This window comes from Myotis daubentonii, chromosome 9, assembly GCF_963259705.1.
Source record: "Myotis daubentonii chromosome 9, mMyoDau2.1, whole genome shotgun sequence".
Classification (NCBI taxonomy): Eukaryota; Metazoa; Chordata; class Mammalia; order Chiroptera; family Vespertilionidae; genus Myotis; species Myotis daubentonii.
This window is the reverse complement of record NC_081848.1, coordinates 49,631,749-49,652,803: the sequence shown is the minus strand read 5'-3', so window position 1 is coordinate 49,652,803 and position 21,055 is coordinate 49,631,749. Positions and strand designations below refer to the sequence as shown.

Sequence of the window (21,055 nt, the reverse complement as noted above, 5' to 3'; positions counted from 1 at the left end):
AAGAAGGACCACTGACTGTCCTGTTTCTGACAAATGGCCCTCCAGACTTTGCCAGGATACCTTGAGTACCAGGAAACTCATGAACACCATTCTGTTATTGGAAAGCTTAAAGTATTTTTTAAATCTGTTTTTTGTTAAATTGATTTCAGAGAGAGGAAAGGAGAGAGGGATAGAAACATCAATGATAGATATTCACTGATCAGCTGCCTCCTGCACGTCCCCCACTTGGGGATCGAGCCCGCAACCTAGGCATGTGCCCTGACCAAGAATCGAACTGTGACTGCCTGGTTCATAGGTTGACGCTCAACCATTGAGCCACATGGTTGGGCAGAAAGCTCAAAGTATTTTAAACATTCTTTACCTTGAGCCAAACTACACCCCCTCTTCTCTGCATGGTCTCCCTTGGTGACGCTTCTAGTTCACATGACTCCCAATCTCAGCGCCATTTGCATGGCTACCACAGCTGTGCCTATAGTCCTGATCTCTGGACTGGCCTACAATTCTGGAAAGTGATTGAGCAGGTTGGAAATCTTCGGGGTCAAAATGCACGTGAAATGGTAAAAGAAAACTATAAACTCCTGCTTGCAAATGGAAAGTAACCATGGTTTGGGATGAAGATACTTGTTTTGGCTCAAGTAAAATAGATTTGAGGCTTTTAATCCTAAATGCATTGTAAGTCCACAGTAAGGCACGCCAAGTCTATGCTGTGTGAATAACAAATGTGAATGTCAGGGACATGTGCCAATGTCCTCCTGAACTGGGAGCATGTAAGAGCACATCTGGGCCTCGAGGACAGCAACAACCAGAATGCATGCAGGCAGGGGATCATGTCTAGAGGCCATGGGCCACAGTGGGCCACAAGGAGCAGGTGGGAAAATGGGGCTAGTGCCTGGAGAAGGAAACCTTTGGGAGAGGTAAAAGACCTGTCTTCAAACAGGAGAAAGATTTATGGAAAGAAAACATTTCATTTATTCTTTCTGCCTTCAGAGCAAGACCTTGGATAGTTTTAGGAAATAACTAACACCTGCTCATTCATTTTGTCGACTATGAGGCGTTTATTTCTGAGATATTTTAAAAAACCTAATGACCTTAGATTTACCTTGGAAAAATACTATTTCTATTCCTGCCTATGGGGATATGGAACCAGATGCTGATTTTGAGGTAGACCACAGATGACTGAACTGTTGAATTCATTTGAGGAAGAACAATTCGGCAACAGGCCTCTTGAAAAACCTGCTAAAGAGAGGCAAACATTATGCCAAATGGCCAAACAGCTTCCATTTGCCAGAAACAAACCTTTGACTCCAAACATAAGAGCCTGCTTGGAATTTTGGAAAGCAATGGGAAGAACATAGAATTTGGAGCAGACAGAATTGGTTTGAAGTCTTCCTATGCCATTTACTAGTTCTGTGACCTTAAACAAATTCTTAAACTTGCTGAGTTTTTGTTTACCTACCTGTAAATTGAGAAAATTAAGTTCTGTCTTATTGAGTTATTTTAAGGATAAAATAATAATTATGAAGTCCCTGGAATATAATTAGGTTCTTTTTAAAAAAATATTTTTATTGATTTCAGAGAGGAAGGAGAGGGAGAGATAAACAGAAACATCAGAATCATTGATCAGCTGTGTCCTGCACCCCCCCCCCCCCCACTGGGGATCGAGCAGGAACCTAGGCATGTGCCCTTGACTGGAATCAAACCCGGGTCCCTTCAATCTGCATAGGTTCTTATAAATGTTAAAGCTCTTTCTATCCATTGAAGCAAATTGCAACAGTACTACTGCGATTACAAACAGACATTTTCTAAGTTAAGCACTTTTTTTCTTTTAGGGCTCCCTTCTGAACTCTCTCCAGCTATTGAGGAAGATGAGTCCAAGAGTGGCTTGGATGTCATGCCCAATATTTCCGATGTGCTGCTGCGCAAACTGCGGGTCCACAAGTCTCTCCCTGGAAGGTAAAATCAGGGAGTGGGTTGCAGAAGACCTGTATCGTGCAGCCCATGTTAGATTCTAGATGAGACACAAAAGTGTACCAGCCTTGATCTTGGACCCCAGATGGGTCAGAGTCTAATGGTTCAAATCTAAAACAAAAAGAATAGTAAAGGGCCAGGTGGGGTTCTTAGGCACAAGGGTCATCAAGAGGCTCATGGCAACAGAGGTGGTGGGCTTTGGGCCAGGAGACATGTTTTAATCCCAGTTCAACCATCCTATATAAAACAACCCTAATATGAAAATCGACCAAACGATGGAATGACCAGTCACTATGATGCACACTGACCACCAGGGGGCAGACCCTCAATGCAGGAGCTGCCCCCTGGTAGCGTGCTCCCACAGGGGGAGCACGGCTCAGCCAGAAGCTGGGCTCAAGGCTGGTGAGTGCAGTGGCAGTGGCAGGAGCCTCTGCTGCAGGCGGGTGGTAAGGAGCGAGGCGTCCTGGACTGCGAGAGGGTGCAGGCCAGGCTGAAAGACCCCCCAACCCCCATGTGCACAAAATAACTGAGAGATTCTAGGTCTGATATTTGCATAGATAAAGATGTAGAACATTTGGAACCACACGAAGAAGGATGCTTGAAAAACCTACCAGGCTCTTCCACACATGGGGAGAAAGTGGCTTCACTTCCCAAGCCTCAGCCTCCTCACCTATACAACAGGGATCTGTCGTTGGTAGCTAAATGAGATGGTGTGTGAGTCAGGACTTAGCATTTTTATCAGCACATAGCAGGCCCTGGGTTGAACAGTGAATAGTTTAGAGTATAAAGGAGAGAAAATAGGGTACCACTAAGCAATAGGGATTAGGAGAGTGCCTGCAAATGAGGCTTCCCACCAAGCCCAGCAACCTGGAGACTAAACTGTTGGGAACAACGGCCATTGGGAGGAGCTACCAGACATAACAGAGGTTCCCAATTTAGGGGTAAATATGAAAGAAAAACGAATTTTGCCCATCGAGTGTTATGTATTCAAATTCCACACTGTAATTACCTAAAACAGAATCACCAGGGCAATACTCAGAGGGACCTAGCAACTAAACCAACATCAAGAAAAGACCTAGAAACGAGTTGGAAGCAGGCTGAATTCACAGCTGGAGGAGGGTGTGAGTTAGGCCAGTTCACCTGGTGGAAAGGCACAGAAGGGGTGTCCAGAGACAGGAAGCCGAAGGAGAAGCACCCAAGTGCACTGCAGGTTACAGAGCACAAGTTTACATGCTATGTGTCTTTTGGTGTTTGTGACAACCCAAGGAGGCAGAAAAGGAAGATTTTATTTTGTTCATCGTCAGTGAGAGAACAGAGAAGCAAAGCAACATACTGGCAGATGACGGAGTCAGGAATGGAATTCAGGGTGGACTGGTCTGCCTTTCCAGCAATACCAGGGGCCGGTCAAAAGTACCAAAACAATCACCAGTGCTTGTCAGTCTGCAAGGAGTAAGAGTGCTACTGGCTTCTTTTTCCTCTGTGAAGTTGAAGATAGTATGATTAGGGCACTCCTCCAGCGAATTAAATTTCCCCAGCTTCCCCAGAAAAGGGAGACTCAGCAATTCTACCATTCTTGAGAATGTTAACAACTACTAGCCACCAAACTGGGTTTTCATGGTCCACGAAGAAGATCAGCTTATGAAGCATATGGTTCAGGCTGTCAGATTGAGGTCAGTGTCTCTCATGCATGGTGTCAATAGCCATGTTGCCCATCCCCAACTTCCCTGCTCCAACCACTAAATCAGCTTCCCTGCTTCTGGCTTCAGTAGAGGCTGTTTCCAAATTGGCCCCTTGTTTGGGCCTAGGACGCTGTAGCTCTGGTTCAGGGTTTGGGAGATATGGACAAACTGTCATGTAAGCTGTCATCCAGAAGAAGGAAGCCAGAGCTTCAAGATTCCTTTCCCCAGCAGAAATATGGAAAATTACACTTGAGTTTAATATGCAAAAGGAGTTTGTTTCATGTTCTATATGAACTACATAATTTTGGATTGACCCTTACCAAAAAGGAGTTCATAGGGTCAGCAAACTGAATGGATTCAGTAGAAAAACCAGGTCTAGAACCCAAACTAGAAACATGGTCAGTGGTTGGGTACTAAGAGTGCAAAGTGGAGATGTCACAGGGCAAGGTATCCCAGGGTCAAACACCAGCAGGAGCAATAAACAGGCATTTAGTCAACCAATATTCATTGAGTGCCCATCATGTGCCATTAAAATGGAGAACAAGAAGACACAGTCCCTGTTCCCATGGCACTTACATTCTGGGTGGGGAGACAAAAAATATTCAAATAACAAAATGAGTGAATTCAGATAGCAAAGCTGTTAGGAAGACCACAAAATAGGCACATATAGAGAATGACATGAAAATGGAGCATTGGGTAGAGGGTCAAAGAAGGCCTCTATGATAAAGGAGTAATTAAGTTGAGACATACAAATGACAAAAAAAGTTACCCATGCAAATATTTCAGGGGAAAAAATTTCCCGACAAAAACCATAGTAATTTCAACAAATCATTCTTGGATGACTGGATAGCCATATACAAAAGAGTAAAATTGCACCCTACCTCACATAATACACAAAAATTAATTCAAAATGGATCACAGGCCTAAATATAAGAGCCAATGCTTTAAAGTATTAAAAGAAAATATATAAGAGCAAATCTTTGTGACCTTGGGTTAGTTAGTCTATGTTTTTTTTAGCTATGACTCCAAAAGCACAAGCAACAAGAGAAAAAAAATAGGTGAATAGTATTTCACCAAACTTTTGTGATGCAAAACAATACTATCAACAAAGTGAGAGGACAACACAGAAAATGGAAGAAAATATTTGTAAATTATGTATTAGATAAGGACTTGTTTCTAGAAAATATAAAGAACTCATATATATCTATAATATGCAAAGCCCTCGGGAGTTTGACCAGGAGTTCAAATGCTCACTAAGACATGTGCTGACCACCAGGGGATGGCACAGAATGAAGGAAAGCCCTGGCCAGCAGCCGGAAGGCTCCGATCAGCCCTGATTGCTGGCCAGGCCTAGGGACCCTACCCATGCACGAATTTCATGCACCAGGCCTCTAGTTACTCAATAAAAAGACATCTAATTTTTTTAAAATGAACAAAGGATTTAAGTAGGCATTTCTTCAAAGAATAAATATGAGGAGTTAATAAGCATATGAAAAGATGCTCAACATTTTTAGTCATTAGGAAAATGCAAATCAAAATGACAATGAAATGCCATTTTACATCCACTAGAATGGTTATACTAAAAAAGATGAACAATGTCAATGTGGAGGATTTGGAATCCTCAGTAAAATGGTATAGCTACTTTGGAATAACAGTTTGGCGGTTCTTCAAAAACTTAAACATAGTTACCATATGGCCCAGCAATTCCATTCCTAGGTATATCACAAAGAGAAATGAAAATATATGTCCACACAAAAATTTGTACATAAATGTTTACTAGCAGCATTTTCATAATAGCCAAAAAGTAGAAACAACTCAAATGTCCCTCAACTGATGAATAGGTAAACAAAATTTAATATATTCATACACTGGAATATTATTCAGACACAAAAATAAAATACTGATATATGCTACAAGATGGATGAACCTTGAAAACATCATGCCAAGTGAAAGAAGCCAGTCACAGAAGACCACATGTTGGTTCCATTTATAAGAAATATTCAGAATAGGGAGATTCATAGAGAAAAAAAGCAGATTAGTGGTTGCTTAGGGCTGGGGGTGGAGGTTTGGAAAGATGGAGAGTGACTGTTAATTATTGGGTACAGGGTTTCTTTTTTTGGATGATGAAAATGTTCTAAAATTGACTGTAATGATGGTTGTAAAATTCTGTGATATACTAAATACAACTGAATTGTATATTTTATAGAAGTGAGTTATATTTCAATAAAGTTGTTATAAAAGAGAGTGGGGGGAAAAGGGGAAGAACAGTAACTGTAAAGGCCCTGGGGCCACTGAGTAAGTGTGTTTGAGGAGCAGATTGGACAGTGTGGCTGGACAGTGGGAAGAGGGGAGTGTGGTAGGGGCTGTTCAGAGAAGGCCTTGATTTTATCCTAAGGCCTGTTAAGGGAGTTTGAATTCTGAGGCAGGCAATGCCATCCAGAATGGTCTCCTTGTATGTCCCCTGCAAGCCTCTGTTGTTTGGAGGCCCGTCTCTTGCCCCCTACTTGCCTATGCCAGTTCACAAGGCGTAGCTCTCTGCATCAGGAGCTGGCTATGTCTGTCATGTGACTACTTTAACTAAATCACACCTCCTGGAGTCCTCAGGGCTTTGTACATTTTTTTTTGTACATTTTTTTTAAAAAAGTGTGTTCTAGCAGAAAATGAGTCATCAAAATAGGAAAATAAGTTTGATCAATGTGTGATAAAAATATGCAAATTTCACACAAAGCCAAAGCTAGGAGTCAAAAGCGAGCTTAATGAGTTTTGATAAATCATTTAAGCAATATGTACATGCTCTAGAACAGTGATGGTGAACCTTTTGAGTTCAGTGTGTCAGCATTTTGAAAAACCCTAACTTAACTCTGGTGCCGTGTCACATATAGAAATTTTTTGATATTTGCAACCACAGTAAAACAAAGACTTATATTTTTTATATTTATTTTATATATTTAAATGCCATTTAACAAAGAAAAATCAACCAAAAAAATGAGTTCGCGTGTCACCTCTGACACGCGTGTCATAGGTTCGCCATCACTGCTCTAGAAGATTATGTTGGCTGGCCCACAGCAAAAAGGGCCTGATGGGTGGGGTTGTGACAAAAGTTGTAAGCATTAACCATCTTTGCAGTTGTTTATCCCATGCTCTGCACTCTGCTGACTTGCTGGCCATGGGGTCTTATTGCCTCATCCTGACAGGAAGGCTCTCACAGTTCCTTGTCAGGGTGAGAACCAGCTCTTGCAGAGACAGCTGACCCTTACCTTTGCTCTTGGGGTCCCCCCACACCTGTCAAAGGGAGGAAGCTGTGTTTCCTGAGAGTCTTATCAATGGCACACTCTGTTGCCATGTCCTATGACGCTGATAGGCCCTCTCCCAGTCCTCCCACCCCAGCACAGGAAAGGGCCTGTGCATTATTTACATTGTCTGGGTTTCAGAACAGGGCTAGCTTTAGTTACTAGTAAGAGTGGTGACAGCAGCAACACAGTGAGCGTGCAGATAAAAGGACTGCATGCTGTGGGAACCACACACGATGACGAGGAACCTCTCAGAACGACACGGCTTGCTGGATCTCCGAGTCCAGCTGTGAAGAAGAGCTCTGGCCACTCTTTCCTACCTTTTATTCTTTGGCTCATTTGCACCCTTGTCATAATCCTCAGAGACAGGAGGAAGGTCAAGCTTTGTGGACCTGGGTAGTCCTGAAAAACTATTGTGTACACTCTATAAAGTATGTAGCACATGCACTTAGTAAATCGTCAAAACCAGCCTGTGAATAAGTTGTGAGAACTAACATCTGAGTGCCTCCTGAGTGTGGATGTCATGTATATACATATGTGCACACACACACACATGTATATATAAATACACCTCTGTGTATATCATATATGTGAACACACATATACACACGTGTACACACATGTATATACATACATGTATTCTTTATAAGACTCCTGTAAGATATAGTATTCCCATTTGACAGATGAGCAAACAGAGAGAGGTTAAAAGAACCTGTCCGAAGTCATGACTGGTAGAGGCACTGACGGAGGACTGCCCCAGGATCTAGAATTTTCCACCACACTTCCTCTGGAGGAGCCAATGTCGGATAGAATCTCTCTCAGATTACAGAGCTCACACAAAGTGTACTCTGAATCTTTCTTGTCTTATTAACTCCGCTTACTCCGTTTCTGGAAACCCATGGTCTGTTGGTTGTTCAAACATAAATTGGATAAAGTTCATTTACATGTCTTTTCTTTTCCACAGTGCCCCTCCGCTCACTGAAAAGGAAGTTGAGGTAAGTAACTCCAGTGCTTTGTGAAATTATGAAGCCTGGGTTTGACTGGGTTTTATTTATACTCTTGTTGAGGGGCTAACCCAGGAATGGAGAATCTAACATTGAGCATTATTGATAAACTTGACTGAGAACCCCACCCACTGACACTGGTGAAGAGGTTTACAAGGGCCAGCTCCTGGCCTCAGCTGGATGCCGACACAATCAGTGCTCAGCAAGGCGAAAGCAGCACAGGCTTTGGAATCAGTCTGTGGGTGAAGCCTGGTTCTGCTACTCTGTCTCACTTTGAACAAGTTAATGACCTCTCTGGTCTTAATCTCTTTATCCATATGGGGATATAACAGTTCCCATAGAGAGGGTTTTGTGGGAGTAAATGAGGTGCATAAAACTCATGGCATTGCTGGCATATAGTAGATGCTCAATGAGGAGTAGCTTCAATATTGCCATCATCGTCATCATGGGGTAAGTTCAGGGCCTTCAGTCCTCTGTCTGGAGATTTCTGCTCACTGTGGACCTTGTTACATGAACTTCAGAAGCTCAGGTGGAGTTCTCTTACCCCAATGGTATAAATCTGCTACCACTTGTCTCAGGCCGGGCAATGAAAGCTGTAAAACGAAAGCCATTGCTTCCTTCCTGTGTAGTCCATCTGTCTACTTCTCCTCCCCAGTAGTTTCCTGTTACTCCAGGAATTCCATGTCTGATCGGTACACCTTTCAAAGTTCATTCATGCAGGCTGCGTTTTTGGCATGGAATATTTGTTCCAGAAAGTTTCTCCTGACAGAATCATACCTGGCCTTCCTCCATCTCCTGGCAGCTCATGGCTGCTTTCCGGGTAGGATCTGGAAGATACTGGTTGAAGTTCACTTTAACTCAACAAGGCTTACATATCAAATTATCTTTACAGTGGTTTCATGTGAAACCTCCAAAACCCACATGTAATAAATCCTAGCGTGAATCCAAACTGCTTACACAATCAGCTGTGTTGGCCCAAGTTTATCTAAACCCAAATACAGGATGTTATTTTCTTGAAGTTCAGGGAAAAGCAAAGCGTTATTCTCTTATTATTCCTCAGTAAATGCATTTGGTCTCTGGTCCTGGGGGACCTAGCATGGACCTCGGGGTACTAGCTCACCATTCTTTGTGCAGTTGGCCATAAGGGAGAGTTTCACATGCGCACTGTTATTTTGGTGACTGGTCCAGGAGCTGATGTAAAATGCTCATGCGAGAAACACACCTGCAGCCGCCCGTGTTCCCTGCAATAACTCCTCCTAGCACCTCTCCCACACTCTTGTTCCCAACAGAACGTGTTTGTACAACTGTCCTTGGCCTTTAGAAATGACAGCTACACCCTGGAATCTAGAATTAACCAGGCTGAAAGGGAACGCAACCTGACAGAAGAGGACACTGAGAAGGAACTGGAAAACTTCAAAGCTTCCATTATGGTAATTGTGGAGCCTGACTGGGAATCCTTGGAGTTAGACTATCTTCAAGGGCCATGCTGGGTACCCTGCTTTTCTTAGTCACCAAGTAGTTTCCTGAAATGAGAAATCAGGCCAAAGCCCTAAGCCAGACAGTCTTCCTCAGAATGCTGAGAGGAGCTGAGGCAGAGATCCTGAAGGACTGGTGACCTCAGGGCTCTGGGTAAGGCCACTGAACCCTTGCTATCTTCTCAGGAGGGGGCTGGGTGACCTGGGATGACAAAGGGAGCTGCTTGGGAGCCAGAGACCCAGATGTGATTCCCTTCTCTTAGGCCAGCCAAGTATAGAGTGTCCACATGGGGCATCTCCAGTCCCCAGAGGAAGCTATAGCCCCGGCCCTGTAGAGGCCCCTCCTCTCAGGCAGGACGGGGACCAGGGCTCTTCCTGTGAGGACCCCGGATGATTTCCTTCTCATTCCTCAGTCTTCAGCTTCACTCTGGCACCACTGTGAGCACCGGGAGACCTACCAGAAGCTGCTGGAGGACATCGCTGTCCTGCACCGCCTGGCTGCCCGCCTCTCCAGCCGGGCTGAGATGGTGGGGGCCGTCCGCCAGGTGAGCCTCGCTAGCTCCCAGCCCTGCTGACTGGCTCTGCTCTGCCCGCAGTAACTAAAGCAATAATATAAGCAGTGACAACTACAAATACCACTGATTGATGGCTTCCTCTGTGCCAGGCAGCCTATGTACATTATTGTGGTCTTTTTTCAGAGTTTCTTGGTGGACCACTAAACCCTCAAGTGCTCCTTGTAAAAGCTTTCTGTGGGCACATACAAACTCCCTTTTCTTGGAGATTTCTAATGCATAGTGCAATAATCAAGCCTTTAAGAAGTCTTATAGTGAAGAAGCCTGCTTAAGTTTACCTCTATATTTCCCTAATATGAAGAACCACCACCACTCCTTTTATTTGTCTCATAAAATATACCTACTCAGCTCCCATGGAAGTAGTATTTGGCAGAACATGCTTTAGGAAAAATGGCTCTTTCATTTAATCCCCCCCCCCTCGCCCCCTCCCAAGCAACCCTGTAAAGTAAATATCCTTATCCCCTGATGAAGACATAAAGTCTCAGAGAAGTAACAGCAGGAGTAGTGGCAGAGCTGGGGCCCCAGGTGGGCTCCCTCTCAGCCACATGGCAGTCCTGAAGCACACAGAGCACTGCCCTGATCCCGGATGGTGTGTAGGATCAGGCTGCCTGAGGTCTGATCTTGCCTCCACCAGGGTTCACTGTGTGGCCTTGGGCCAGTAACTGAGCTCTCTGTGCTTCAGCTTCTCCAACATAACGTGGCTGTTGGTAGTATCTGCGTTGCTGCCATATAGGGTTGCTGACATACTCGTAAAACCCCTGGATGTTGTTGTCACTGCTGCTATGACCGTGGACCCATGTCCTGTTGCACTGACTGCGTCAGCAGGGTGTTCCTGGGGCAGTGCTTGTAGAACAAAGAAAGGACAAGACACTGGCTGTCCCACCCCTCTGTCTTCCAGGGGAAAAAGCTCCTGACTCAGCAGCAGTACCCAGGAAGTCAATCCAGCTGGGAGCAGCCACAAAGGAAGAGCTCAAAGGAAGTGGCTGGTCTCAGCTCACGGATATAGGGAACTTTTCCAGGGCATGGTCGCTGAGCATGTCCCTCTGTGGTTTAGGCAGGCCCTGGGCTAGGCACTCCGGGGGATCCAAGGAGTATAAGCAGACAAAAATCTTTCTGATCTGTACAGCTCTCCCAAACATGTTTCTAGGCCCACGTGTGTTGCTTACTTCAGTCTTTACCTATCTCCAAATGGCTTCCTATCCCTAGCTTCCGAGTCAGTCCTCACCTCTCTCTCTAGTTCCCCCAGACTGTAGGCACACCTTACTGCCACCAGTCCCACTCCGTCAGTCTAATTTCCACTGGTGGCCTGATTATGTCATTCCCTTACTTTAAGACAAGGCCCTTCATAACCCAGCCCTAACTGCCTTTACTGTGAACAAACCCAACTGCTTGCTGATTCCTACATAAGTGGGATGACCTGTACATCCCTAGTTTTCCAGACAGTCCTAGTATTTGCCTATTGTCCCAGCATAATTCTTTTAAAAATTTTTTATTAAATGTATTGGGGTGACATTAGTTAATAAGATTATATGATTCAAGGGTACAATTCTATATCACATCATCTGAATATTGCATTGTGTGCTCACCACCCAAAGTCAAATCTTCTTCTGTCACCATATATTTGACCCCCTTTACCTTCTTCTACCTCCCTCTACTCCGTTCCCTCTGGTAACCACCATACTAATATCTGTATTTATGAGTGTTCATTTGGTTTTGTTAATTTATTGCTTTCCGTTTTATATCCCACATATGAGTGAAATCATATGGTTCTTGTTTGTTTGGTTTTTGTCTGACTTATTTCAGTTAGCATGATATTCTCAAGATCCATACATCTTGTAGTGAATGACCGTATTTCGTCTTTTCTTATGGCTGAGCAGTATTCCATTGTATGTATATTCCACATCTTCTTTATCCAATCACCTACTGAGGGAGACTTAAGTTGTTTCCATGTTTTAACCACCATGAATAATGCTGCAGTGAATATAGAGGTACATATAAACATTTACAAGTAAATGTTTTCAAAATTTTCACGTAGATGTCCAGAAGAGGTATTGCCAGGTCATATGGTAGCTCTATTCTTAATTTATTTTGGAATCCCAAAATAAATTAAGAAAGGAACCTCCATATTGTTTTCCATAGTGGCTGTACCAGTTCACATTCCCACCAGAAGTGAATAAGGGTTCCTTTTTCTCCACAACCTCTCTAACACTTATTATTTTTGTCTTGTTAATAATAACTATTCTAACAGGTGTGAGATGGTATTTCATTGTGGTTTTGATTTGCATTTCTTTTATAGCAAGTGAAGTTGAACATCTTTTCATACATCTGATGGCCATTTTGTATGCCTTCTTGGGAGAAGTATCTGTTCAGGTCTTCTACCCATTTTTTTTTTATTAGATTATATTTTTGTTGTTGTTGAGTTGTATGTATACTCTATATATTTTGGATATTAGCCTCTTATTGGAGGTATCACTTCTGTTCGGCTGGTTGCCTTTTAGTTTTGCTGATGGTTTCTTTTGCTGTGCAGAAGCTTTTTAGTTTGATAGAGTCTCATTCATTTATTTTTGCTTTTGCTTCCCTTGCCTTTGGGATCAAATTTATAATATCCTCTCTAATACCAACATCCATAAGTTTAGTACCTATGTTTTCTTCTATGTAATTTATTGTTTCAGGTCTTATATTTAGGTCTTTGATCTCAGCATAATTCTCAATAGCACTCCCTTTCGCTCTCCAAAGGACTCCTGTTTGGAGGGTAAATCCTTTATTCAGATACAAGGCCTATGGTTTCCTGTCTCTGTACCCTTGCTCTTAGAGTTCCCTGTCCTGAATGCTCATTGTCCCTGATGTCCATGTCTAAATGCCCAGCTGCTGCCTATACCCTATAGCTACTTCACTCCATCTCCATGAAGCTCCTTGACCCATTCTCTGTGAGCAGAGATGATTCTCTTCCACTTGCCATCACCTGAAGCTTTATGGCTGTGCTTGTTCTTGTTCTCTGAGTGCAGGTGCCTGCAACCCTGTCTCAGCTTACATGGTGGGCAGCAAACTCTTGGAGGGCAGGGTCATGTCTAATTAGTCCCTGTATCCTTTTGATTCACCCAGCCCAAAGCCTCATTCAGTGCAAACCAGGGCTGATGAGCCTTTACCCCAAATGCCCGTGTGTCCACGCTCTCCTTCCCTGCAGGAAAAGCGCATGTCAAAGGCAACAGAGGTGATGATGCAGTATGTGGAGAACCTGAAGAGGACGTATGAGAAAGACCATGCAGAGCTCATGGAATTTAAAAAACTGGCGAATCAGAATTCAAGCCGCAGCTGCGGCCCCTCTGGTAAGGAACCAGAGTCCTGCCCTCCTCTTGGGCTTGCAATGTGGGTCCCTGATGTCTCCAGGCTGGGATTGCATCTAACAGGGCTGCCCCAGGACCCATTTCAGATTGAGCAAGGTTCACTGCCCCTGCCAAATGCTGCCCACAAGGGCTTCGCAGCAGCTGTTCCACAGGGGCCAAACATGAATGGCCTCAAAGCAACTGTGACACAGTGAACCAGAGCGGCTAACTCTGACTTGAAGCCCATGGTTTGTGAGCGCTCCCTCCACTTTGTGAAAGGACAGACCCCAGACCCTTTGTGCTTTGGGGCCCTCTTCAGGCAACACACACTTTAGACTTTACCTTGGAAAGCTTTAGGGATCCAACCAAAGATCTGAGTCAGGGAAATGACATGATCATATGCAGAGTTTAGAAGGTTCCCTCTGACTATGGTAAGGCCAGTACATTCCTGGGCAAAACCAGAGACAGGGAATGCCACGAAGCTGCTATTACAACAGCCCAGGTGGAAGATGAAGTCTGGGTAGTGAAGAGGGAGTGAGAGCCTGGCTAAGGGAGATACTGCTGAGATGAATAGCAGACTCGTGAGCAAGACAAATGTTTTAAAGACATACTCTTTTTAAAAAGGTTCTGTAAAATTGCTATAGGAGCACAGAGGAAGGGGGCAGCCTGAGGTAGTCAAGGAAAGTTTTACAAAAGGATGGTGTCTAGGCAGTATTTTAAAGCAAAAACAGGAGTTATTCAGGCAAAAGGGAGAAATACATCCTGGTGATATTAACAGCATGTACAGAGGTGTGTGGTTGCAGGGTTGAGGTATGATAATGACAGGCTGAGGGTGAGACTTGGTAGATCAGGGCCACATGCCAGGCCTTTGTCCTTGAGGCAATAAAGGAGTCACTGGTGAGTTGACATCACCCGACATTGTTAGACTATATTTTGAGAAGATCTATCTGACTTGAGGGTGGGTAATGCTTGAGGGAAGGGCAGACGCTGAGGCATGGAGACGGGTTAGGAGGCTCCTCAGCAGTGCAGGAGGACAGTGTTTTGGGACAGAAAGTCTCCTTAGGCTGCCAGGGTTTAGGCTCTGGCTGATGCCGGGGGTGTCAGTGGGAGAAAACAGACATTTTAGGGACAGGAATCCCCGTGGAATGCAAACATCCGTGTTACCAAGAGTGGGAGGAGGGTAAGTACAGAAACTACAACAGATGGAGAAACCTTTATAAACAGGAGGTTTCACAAGTTTCCTGGGGAATATCACTGATGCTTCCCAGCTCCAGAATGTCTGCTCTGGATCTTGGCAGCGAGGTTCCTGACCCACATGCGCCTGGGCCTCTAACAAAACACTCCCTGTCAGTGCTGGAAGTTGGGGAAGTCGCCATCAAAGAAATCCTAGTACCTGGCTCTCGTGCAGGTGCCGTGTCCCCTGTGGACCAACTTAGCCAAGGTTTATGAAATGAGCAGGTACCCATTCATTCTACAGACGTTTATTAGCACCTTTGGTGTGCCCACGTGATAGAGAGGAAAAGGGCACACAGTCCTGACCAAAAGAAGCTCCCAAACCTGTGAGGAGAGCAGGGCAGAGTAGCTAGTGCTGTGACAGAAGTAAGCAGACTTCCATGGGAAACATACTGCATAGCCCCCCCTTCAGTCTGGGGGGTGGTGAGAAATTGCCTACAGTAAGAAGGGAGCAGGTAGCTGAGTCTTGAATGGTGAATAAGGTTTCAGACATTTGTTCCCACTCCACTGTTTTTTCAAGCTATACCTCAGCTTGGCCCTACAGAGGGGCCAGCACCCACCCAACAGGTGTGTCCATCAGATACTCTATGACCATTCCCTAATATACAGTGTTTGTTTGTAAGCCTTTACATGATTTCTGGCAATCTTTGTCTTTGCCTGAGACTCTAAAGACTACAGTGAAATAAAAATACCTCTGATTTCAAGAGAAGTGATACACATTTAAAAGAAAAATATGACGCCTATTTTTTTTCCTAAATATGAAATATGCTGATTGTCTGCATTTTGGGTTTTTTTCTTAAGATAGATTTTAGAAGTGTAAATATTATGGGAAAAACATACTTGTCAGGCTCTTAAAGCAAATTATTTTCAAATAACCCATTGATATTCCATGTAATGAGTTACAATAATGCTCCATTCATTTTGCTGTTGACACTTTTTGCCCTTTCCATTAAAAAATATTTTTGACTTTGATGGGTCAAAATTGTATTTCATCTCATAGTTTTAATTTGTATTTTTTGACCTTTTCAAATGTTCCCTGGACATTTGTATTTCCACTTTCATAAATTCTCTAATTATAACTTTTGCTCACTTATAAGATTAGTATTTTATTAATTTGTATGAACTCTTCATATATAAAGAATATTTTCTGGTTCTGCTATTTTGGCTGACTAGGACACTTCAAACCCTTTAACCACAAATACTTTTTGCTGGAAAAAGATAAAGCAAACATTAGCCTAAAAGAATAGCTGAATCTACAAGAAAAGAAATTGAAGTACTCAGATACAAGAAAAGAAAAGAGAACTGAAACCAAGCTGACCCTGCAGCCTCCTTGCGACCGGAGTCAGCCTCAGTTATCTGGGCGCTGGGCTTTGCGCTTGCACACAATCTGAGATGAGGCCCTCAACACCCATGGCAGAGGTGACTCTGAGCCTACCATAGACTTTCCAAGGTCTGCATCTTCAGACAAGAAAAACACAATCACCAAACAGCAGAGAAAGAAATCAAGGAAGTTCGTCTGTTTTGCCCTGAGCTCTAGTAGGAAAAAATACTTTCTCCTTTCTCATAGGAAAAGTGCCTGCTCCCAAAGTACAGGCCATTACAGAAGTGGTGATGCAATATGCAGAGCATCTGAGAGGAGCATGACCATGAGGCCTCTGGCCCATAGATGCCATGGTTTAGTTTCTAACTATCTGTTCCCTGCTGGAGGCAACTCTGAAAAACTTACCTGAGTTCTCCTCTCTGTTCCCTCCTGTTGCAGAAGACGGGGTCCCTCGCACAGCGCGGTCCATGTCCCTCTCTCTGGGAAAGGTATGCATGTTCAAGGGGTACCAGGGCTCCTGGAGGAAGTACAACAGAAGTTTCTACAGTCACCCAGGAGATCCTTCATTCCTGGACCCACGGGGGCGGTGGTGGGGGGTGGTGGTGGTGGATGGGGTGGAGAACCTCTGGACCAGCCGTGGGCAAACTATGGCCCGCGGGCCGGATGCGGCCCGTTTGAAATGAATAAAACTAAAATAAAAAAAAGACCGTACCCTTTTATGTAATGATGTTTACTTTGAATTTATATTAGTTCACACAAACACTCCATCCATGCTTTTGTTCCGGCCCTCCGGTCCAGTTTAAGAACCCATTGTGGCCCTTGAGTCAAAAAGTTTGCCCACCCCTGCTCTGGACAGAGTCTCTAATTTGGCTCCCTACAGTTTTTAGCTCATCCTCCAGCCTTCTCTTGCTCATAGTCTTCCTGACTATACCATCCCTTAAATGAACATGAAATGATGCATAAACCTTGGTATTGTTATAGTTTTCATACACTATCAAGGATGTTACACAGACACTGGGGATCATTTTTGTTTAATTTCGTCAGGATTTAATAACCTAAAATAGAAACATGCTGAGACATCACTCACCACTAACAGAAAAGTTGTGTCAACTTTGGTTACTCTCTCCATACCAACTCCCACCACCACCATTACCCCAAAGCAAAACTATCCAGTGAATGTTATTACAGCAGTAGGAATGAGTAGGTACAGTCAGGGCCTTTCTGAACAGTGGGTGCTGCTCCCTTCATGACAGTGAGCCTGGTCACTTCTCTTTGTATAGAACATGCCCCGCCGGAGGGTCAGCGTTGCCGTGGTTCCCAAGTTTAATGCCCTGAACGTGTCCAATCAGCCTCCAAGCTCATCACCCATCCCCTCCTTACCTGCCCTGGTGAGTATGAACATGTTTGCCTGCTGACCCTATTTGACCTCTCCCTCAGACTCACTACTATGTGGGTGACCTAGGTGTGGGCAAAGTCAATAAGGTGAGTTCATTCCCAGCACAGATTCTGGGCTATGGGCTTAAAAAGCCCAATATAGATGAGGCTCCATGTCTTCCACTGCCCTGAGAAGAAGATAGTAAGTGGTATCCTTTTTCATGCTTAAACCACACCATCCAAGGTGGGTACGATTTTGTCCCACTCTGCAATGGGCTTCAACACCCTAGCTGCATTGTATAGTGGTAGAGCTGAGCTTTGAACCATAGGCTCTGATTCTAGAGCATGTATTCTTTTAACAAAACCCACAATTCATTTTATTTTAAATTTTTTATACTTTTAGTCACTTTCAAACACAGTCAAATTTTACAAAGTTGCAATTTTGGCATATAAAAAATTGGGGGTAGGAAAATTTTTTTTCCAGAACTGGCTAAAGAATGTCACAGTGTTTTAGAGTTTGGACTTCAAAATAACACCAGATCTGAGTTCCAACTATGATTTCCCCTTTTTAGCTTGTGACATTAGGCAAGCTATTTCATCTCTCTTTGCCTCACTTTTTCCTAAGCTTGAATTCTTAAACCCAATGTTATTCTGTCTTGATTCTTTGCAATATTGTTTATAACAATGAAAAGATGGAGACTACTCAAATGTCCATTAATAAGAGATTGGTTAAATAAATTATGACATCCCTACAAGGGGTTTCTATATGCAGTTGCTAAAAATGATGATTAGAATATAAATACAGAGTGGGGCAAAAGTAGGTTTACAAGAGTTGAGTGTTATATTATTGTTTATTAATTATTGTATTATTTTCCATATGAACAACTATAAACCTACTTTTCCCTCACCCTGTATTTATTGACATGAAAAAATTTTCAAAGTAGTAAAAAGGAGTTAAATACAATATATACAAAAACAGTATATACAGTATAATTCTGTTTTGTAGTTTTTAAAAGTGGTTTTCTAGGTGTAGAAAGAAAATTCTGGAAGCATGTATGTAAAACTATTAAGAATGGTTATCTATATGCAAGGATAAAACCACAGGTGATTTTTAACTTCTTTTTTTTCAGGTTTTTTTTTATTTCAAGAAAAATGACTTTAAATATAATAATGTTCCATGAAATAAACATTAATATCTCAAGAAAAATGATTTTAAATATAATGTTACATGCAATAAACACCAATTAATCAAGAAAAATGATCTTACATATAATATTACATGCAATAAACATTAATATTTCAAGAATGAAAGGATTTTAAGTATAATAATATTATTAAAACGGTACTAACATAGTATGATATCATAACAGTTGTAGGAAATATTAAAAATCTTCAAATAACAGGATTACTTCTATTATATTCTAGTATATTTTTATCCCCTGGCTCTATTTTGGTTCATCAGTTTATGTTGTTCATTATATTCCACAAATGAGTGAGATCATAGGATATTTATCTTTCTCCAACCGGATTTCGCTTAGCATGATGCTTTTTTTTTAAATCTTTAATTTCTTTATTGGTTAAGGTATTACAAATGTGTCCTCATCCCCCCATTAACCCCCAATTTCTCTCCCCCCCCAACTCATGCTCTCATCCCCCTGTTGTCCGTGTCCATTGGTTTGGCTTATATGCACGCATACAAGTCCTTTAGTTGATCTCTTCCCTTTACCCCCACCCTCCCCTACTTTCCCTCTGGGGATTGATAGTCTGATCACTGTTTCTCTGTCTTTGGATCTGTCCCTGTTCATCAGTCTATGTTGTTCTCTATATTCCACAAATGAGTGAGATCATGTGGTATTTATCTTTCTCTGACTGGCTTACTTTACTCAGCATAATGCTCTCCAGTTCCATCCATGCTGTTACAAATGGCAAGAGTTCCTTCTTTTTTACCGCAGCGTACTACAGTGGGGCCTTGACTTACGAGTTTAATTCATTCGGAGACCGAGCTCGTTAAGGAGCTCGTTAAGGAGCTCATTAAGGAGCTCGTTAACTCAAATTACTCTATCAACTCAATGCAAAAAATCAGCCAAGAGACAGCCGGTATCTCAAAAAACTGGTTAGTCGGGACACTTGTAAGTCAAGGCCCCACTGTATTCCATTGTGTAGATGTATCACAGTTTCTTAATCCACTCATCTGTTGATGGGCACCTAGGCTGTTTCCAAATCTTAGCTATGGTGAATTGAGCTGCTATGAACATAGGGGTGCATATATCCTTTCTGATTGGTGTTTCCAGCTTCTTGGGATATATTCCTAGAAGTGGGATCACTGGGTCGAATGGGAGTTCCATTTTTAGTTTTTTGAGGAAACTCCATACTGTTCTCCACAGTGGCTGCACCAGTCTGCATTCCCACCAGCAGTGCAGAAGGGTTCCTTTTTCTCCACATCCTCTCCAACACTTGTTGTTTATTGATTTGTTGATGATAGCCATTCTGGCGGGTGTGAGATGATACCGCATTGTCGTTTTGATTTGCATCTCTGGTATAATTAGTGACTTTGAGCATGTTTTCATATGTCTTTTGGCCTTCTGTATGTCCTCTTTCGAAAAGTTTCTATCTAGGTCCATTGCCCATTTTTTGATTGGATTGTTTATCTTCCTATTGTTAAGTTGCATGCGTTCCCTGTAAATGTTGGAGATTAAACCCTTATCGGTGATATCATTGGCAAATATGTTCTCCCATGCAGTGGGCCTTCTTGTTGTTTTGTTGATAGTTTCCTTTGCTGTGCAAAAGCTTTTTATTTTGATGTAGTCCCATTTGTTTATTTTCTCTTTAGTTTCCATTGCCCTAGGAGCAGTATCAGAGAAGAAATTCCTTCGGCATGTTTGCGATTTTGCTGCCTGTGGATTCCTCTAGTATTTTTATGGTTTCCCGTCTTACGTTTAAGTCTTTTATCCATTTTGAGTTTATTTTTGTGTATGGTGTGAGTTGGTGGTCTAGTTTCATCTTTTTGCATGTATCTGTCCAATTTTCCCAACACCATTTATTGAAGAGACTGTCTTGACTCCATTGTATGCTCTTGCCTCCTTTGTCGAATATTAATTGGGCATAGTGGTTTGGGTCAATTTCTGGGTTCTCTATTCTATTCCATTCATCTATATGTCTGTTCTTGTGCCAGTACCAAGCTGTTTTAAGAACAGTGGCTTTGTAATACAGTTTGATATCTCGTATTGAGATCCCACCTACTTTGTTCTTTTTTCTCAGGATTGCTGCAGCTATTCGAGGTCTTTTTTTATTCCAGATGAATTTTTGGGATGTTCGTTCTAGATCTGTGAAATATGCCGTTGGTAATTTAATGGGGATTGCATTGAATCTATAGATTTCTTTGGGTAGTATGATTCTACCCAATCCATAAACACGGTATGTTCTTCCATCTATTTATGTCTTCCTCTATCTCTTTTTTCAGTGTCCTATAGAGCATGATGCTTTTAAAGTCTATTTTGTCAGGTATGAGTATTGCTACTCCAGCTTTTTTTTTTTCTTTTCCATTTGCATGGGAAATTTTTTTCCATCCCTTCACTTTCATCCTGTGAGTGTCTTTTGTTTTGAGGTGGGTCTCTTGTAGACAGCAAATAGTTGGGTCATCTTTTTGTCCATTCAGCTACTCTACACCTTTTGATTGGAGCATTTAATCCATTTACATTTAATGTTATTGAGAGGTAGTTATTTATAGCCATTTTAATTCTGTACTAAAATGGTTTCTCTCTCTGTTTCTTCTCGGCAATCCCTTACAGCAATCCCTTTAGCATTTCTTGTAATGCT

At 42.7% G+C, this 21,055-nt stretch overlaps 1 protein-coding gene and 1 long non-coding RNA gene across 9 annotated transcripts in view; one reads left to right on the top strand and one right to left on the bottom strand.

Moving 5' to 3' along the window:
- Positions 1-21,055, bottom strand: part of LOC132240965 (uncharacterized) — a 121,876-nt gene that overhangs the window by 42,147 nt on the left and 58,674 nt on the right. The window contains exons 2-3 of one of the 2 annotated variants that reach the window (XR_009454432.1): positions 16,271-16,382; positions 1,829-1,946 (exon numbers count right to left, since the gene is read on the bottom strand). This is a non-coding gene — a long non-coding RNA (uncharacterized LOC132240965). Of the gene's footprint in view, positions 1-1,828; positions 1,947-16,270; positions 16,383-21,055 lie in introns of those variants that run through there. The other variant, XR_009454433.1, reaches the window with a different exon arrangement.
- IRAG1 (inositol 1,4,5-triphosphate receptor associated 1) overlaps positions 1-21,055 on the top strand; it is a 111,641-nt gene that overhangs the window by 68,251 nt on the left and 22,335 nt on the right. For all 7 annotated transcript variants that reach the window (XM_059708881.1, XM_059708880.1, XM_059708882.1 and 4 more), the window contains 7 exons: positions 1,830-1,953; positions 7,902-7,932; positions 9,231-9,371; positions 9,830-9,961; positions 13,173-13,314; positions 16,304-16,353; positions 17,146-17,253. In XM_059708881.1, coding sequence (XP_059564864.1) covers positions 1,830-1,953; positions 7,902-7,932; positions 9,231-9,371; positions 9,830-9,961; positions 13,173-13,314; positions 16,304-16,353; positions 17,146-17,253 — 728 coding nt within the window. The remainder of the gene's footprint in view (positions 1-1,829; positions 1,954-7,901; positions 7,933-9,230; positions 9,372-9,829; positions 9,962-13,172; positions 13,315-16,303; positions 16,354-17,145; positions 17,254-21,055) is intronic.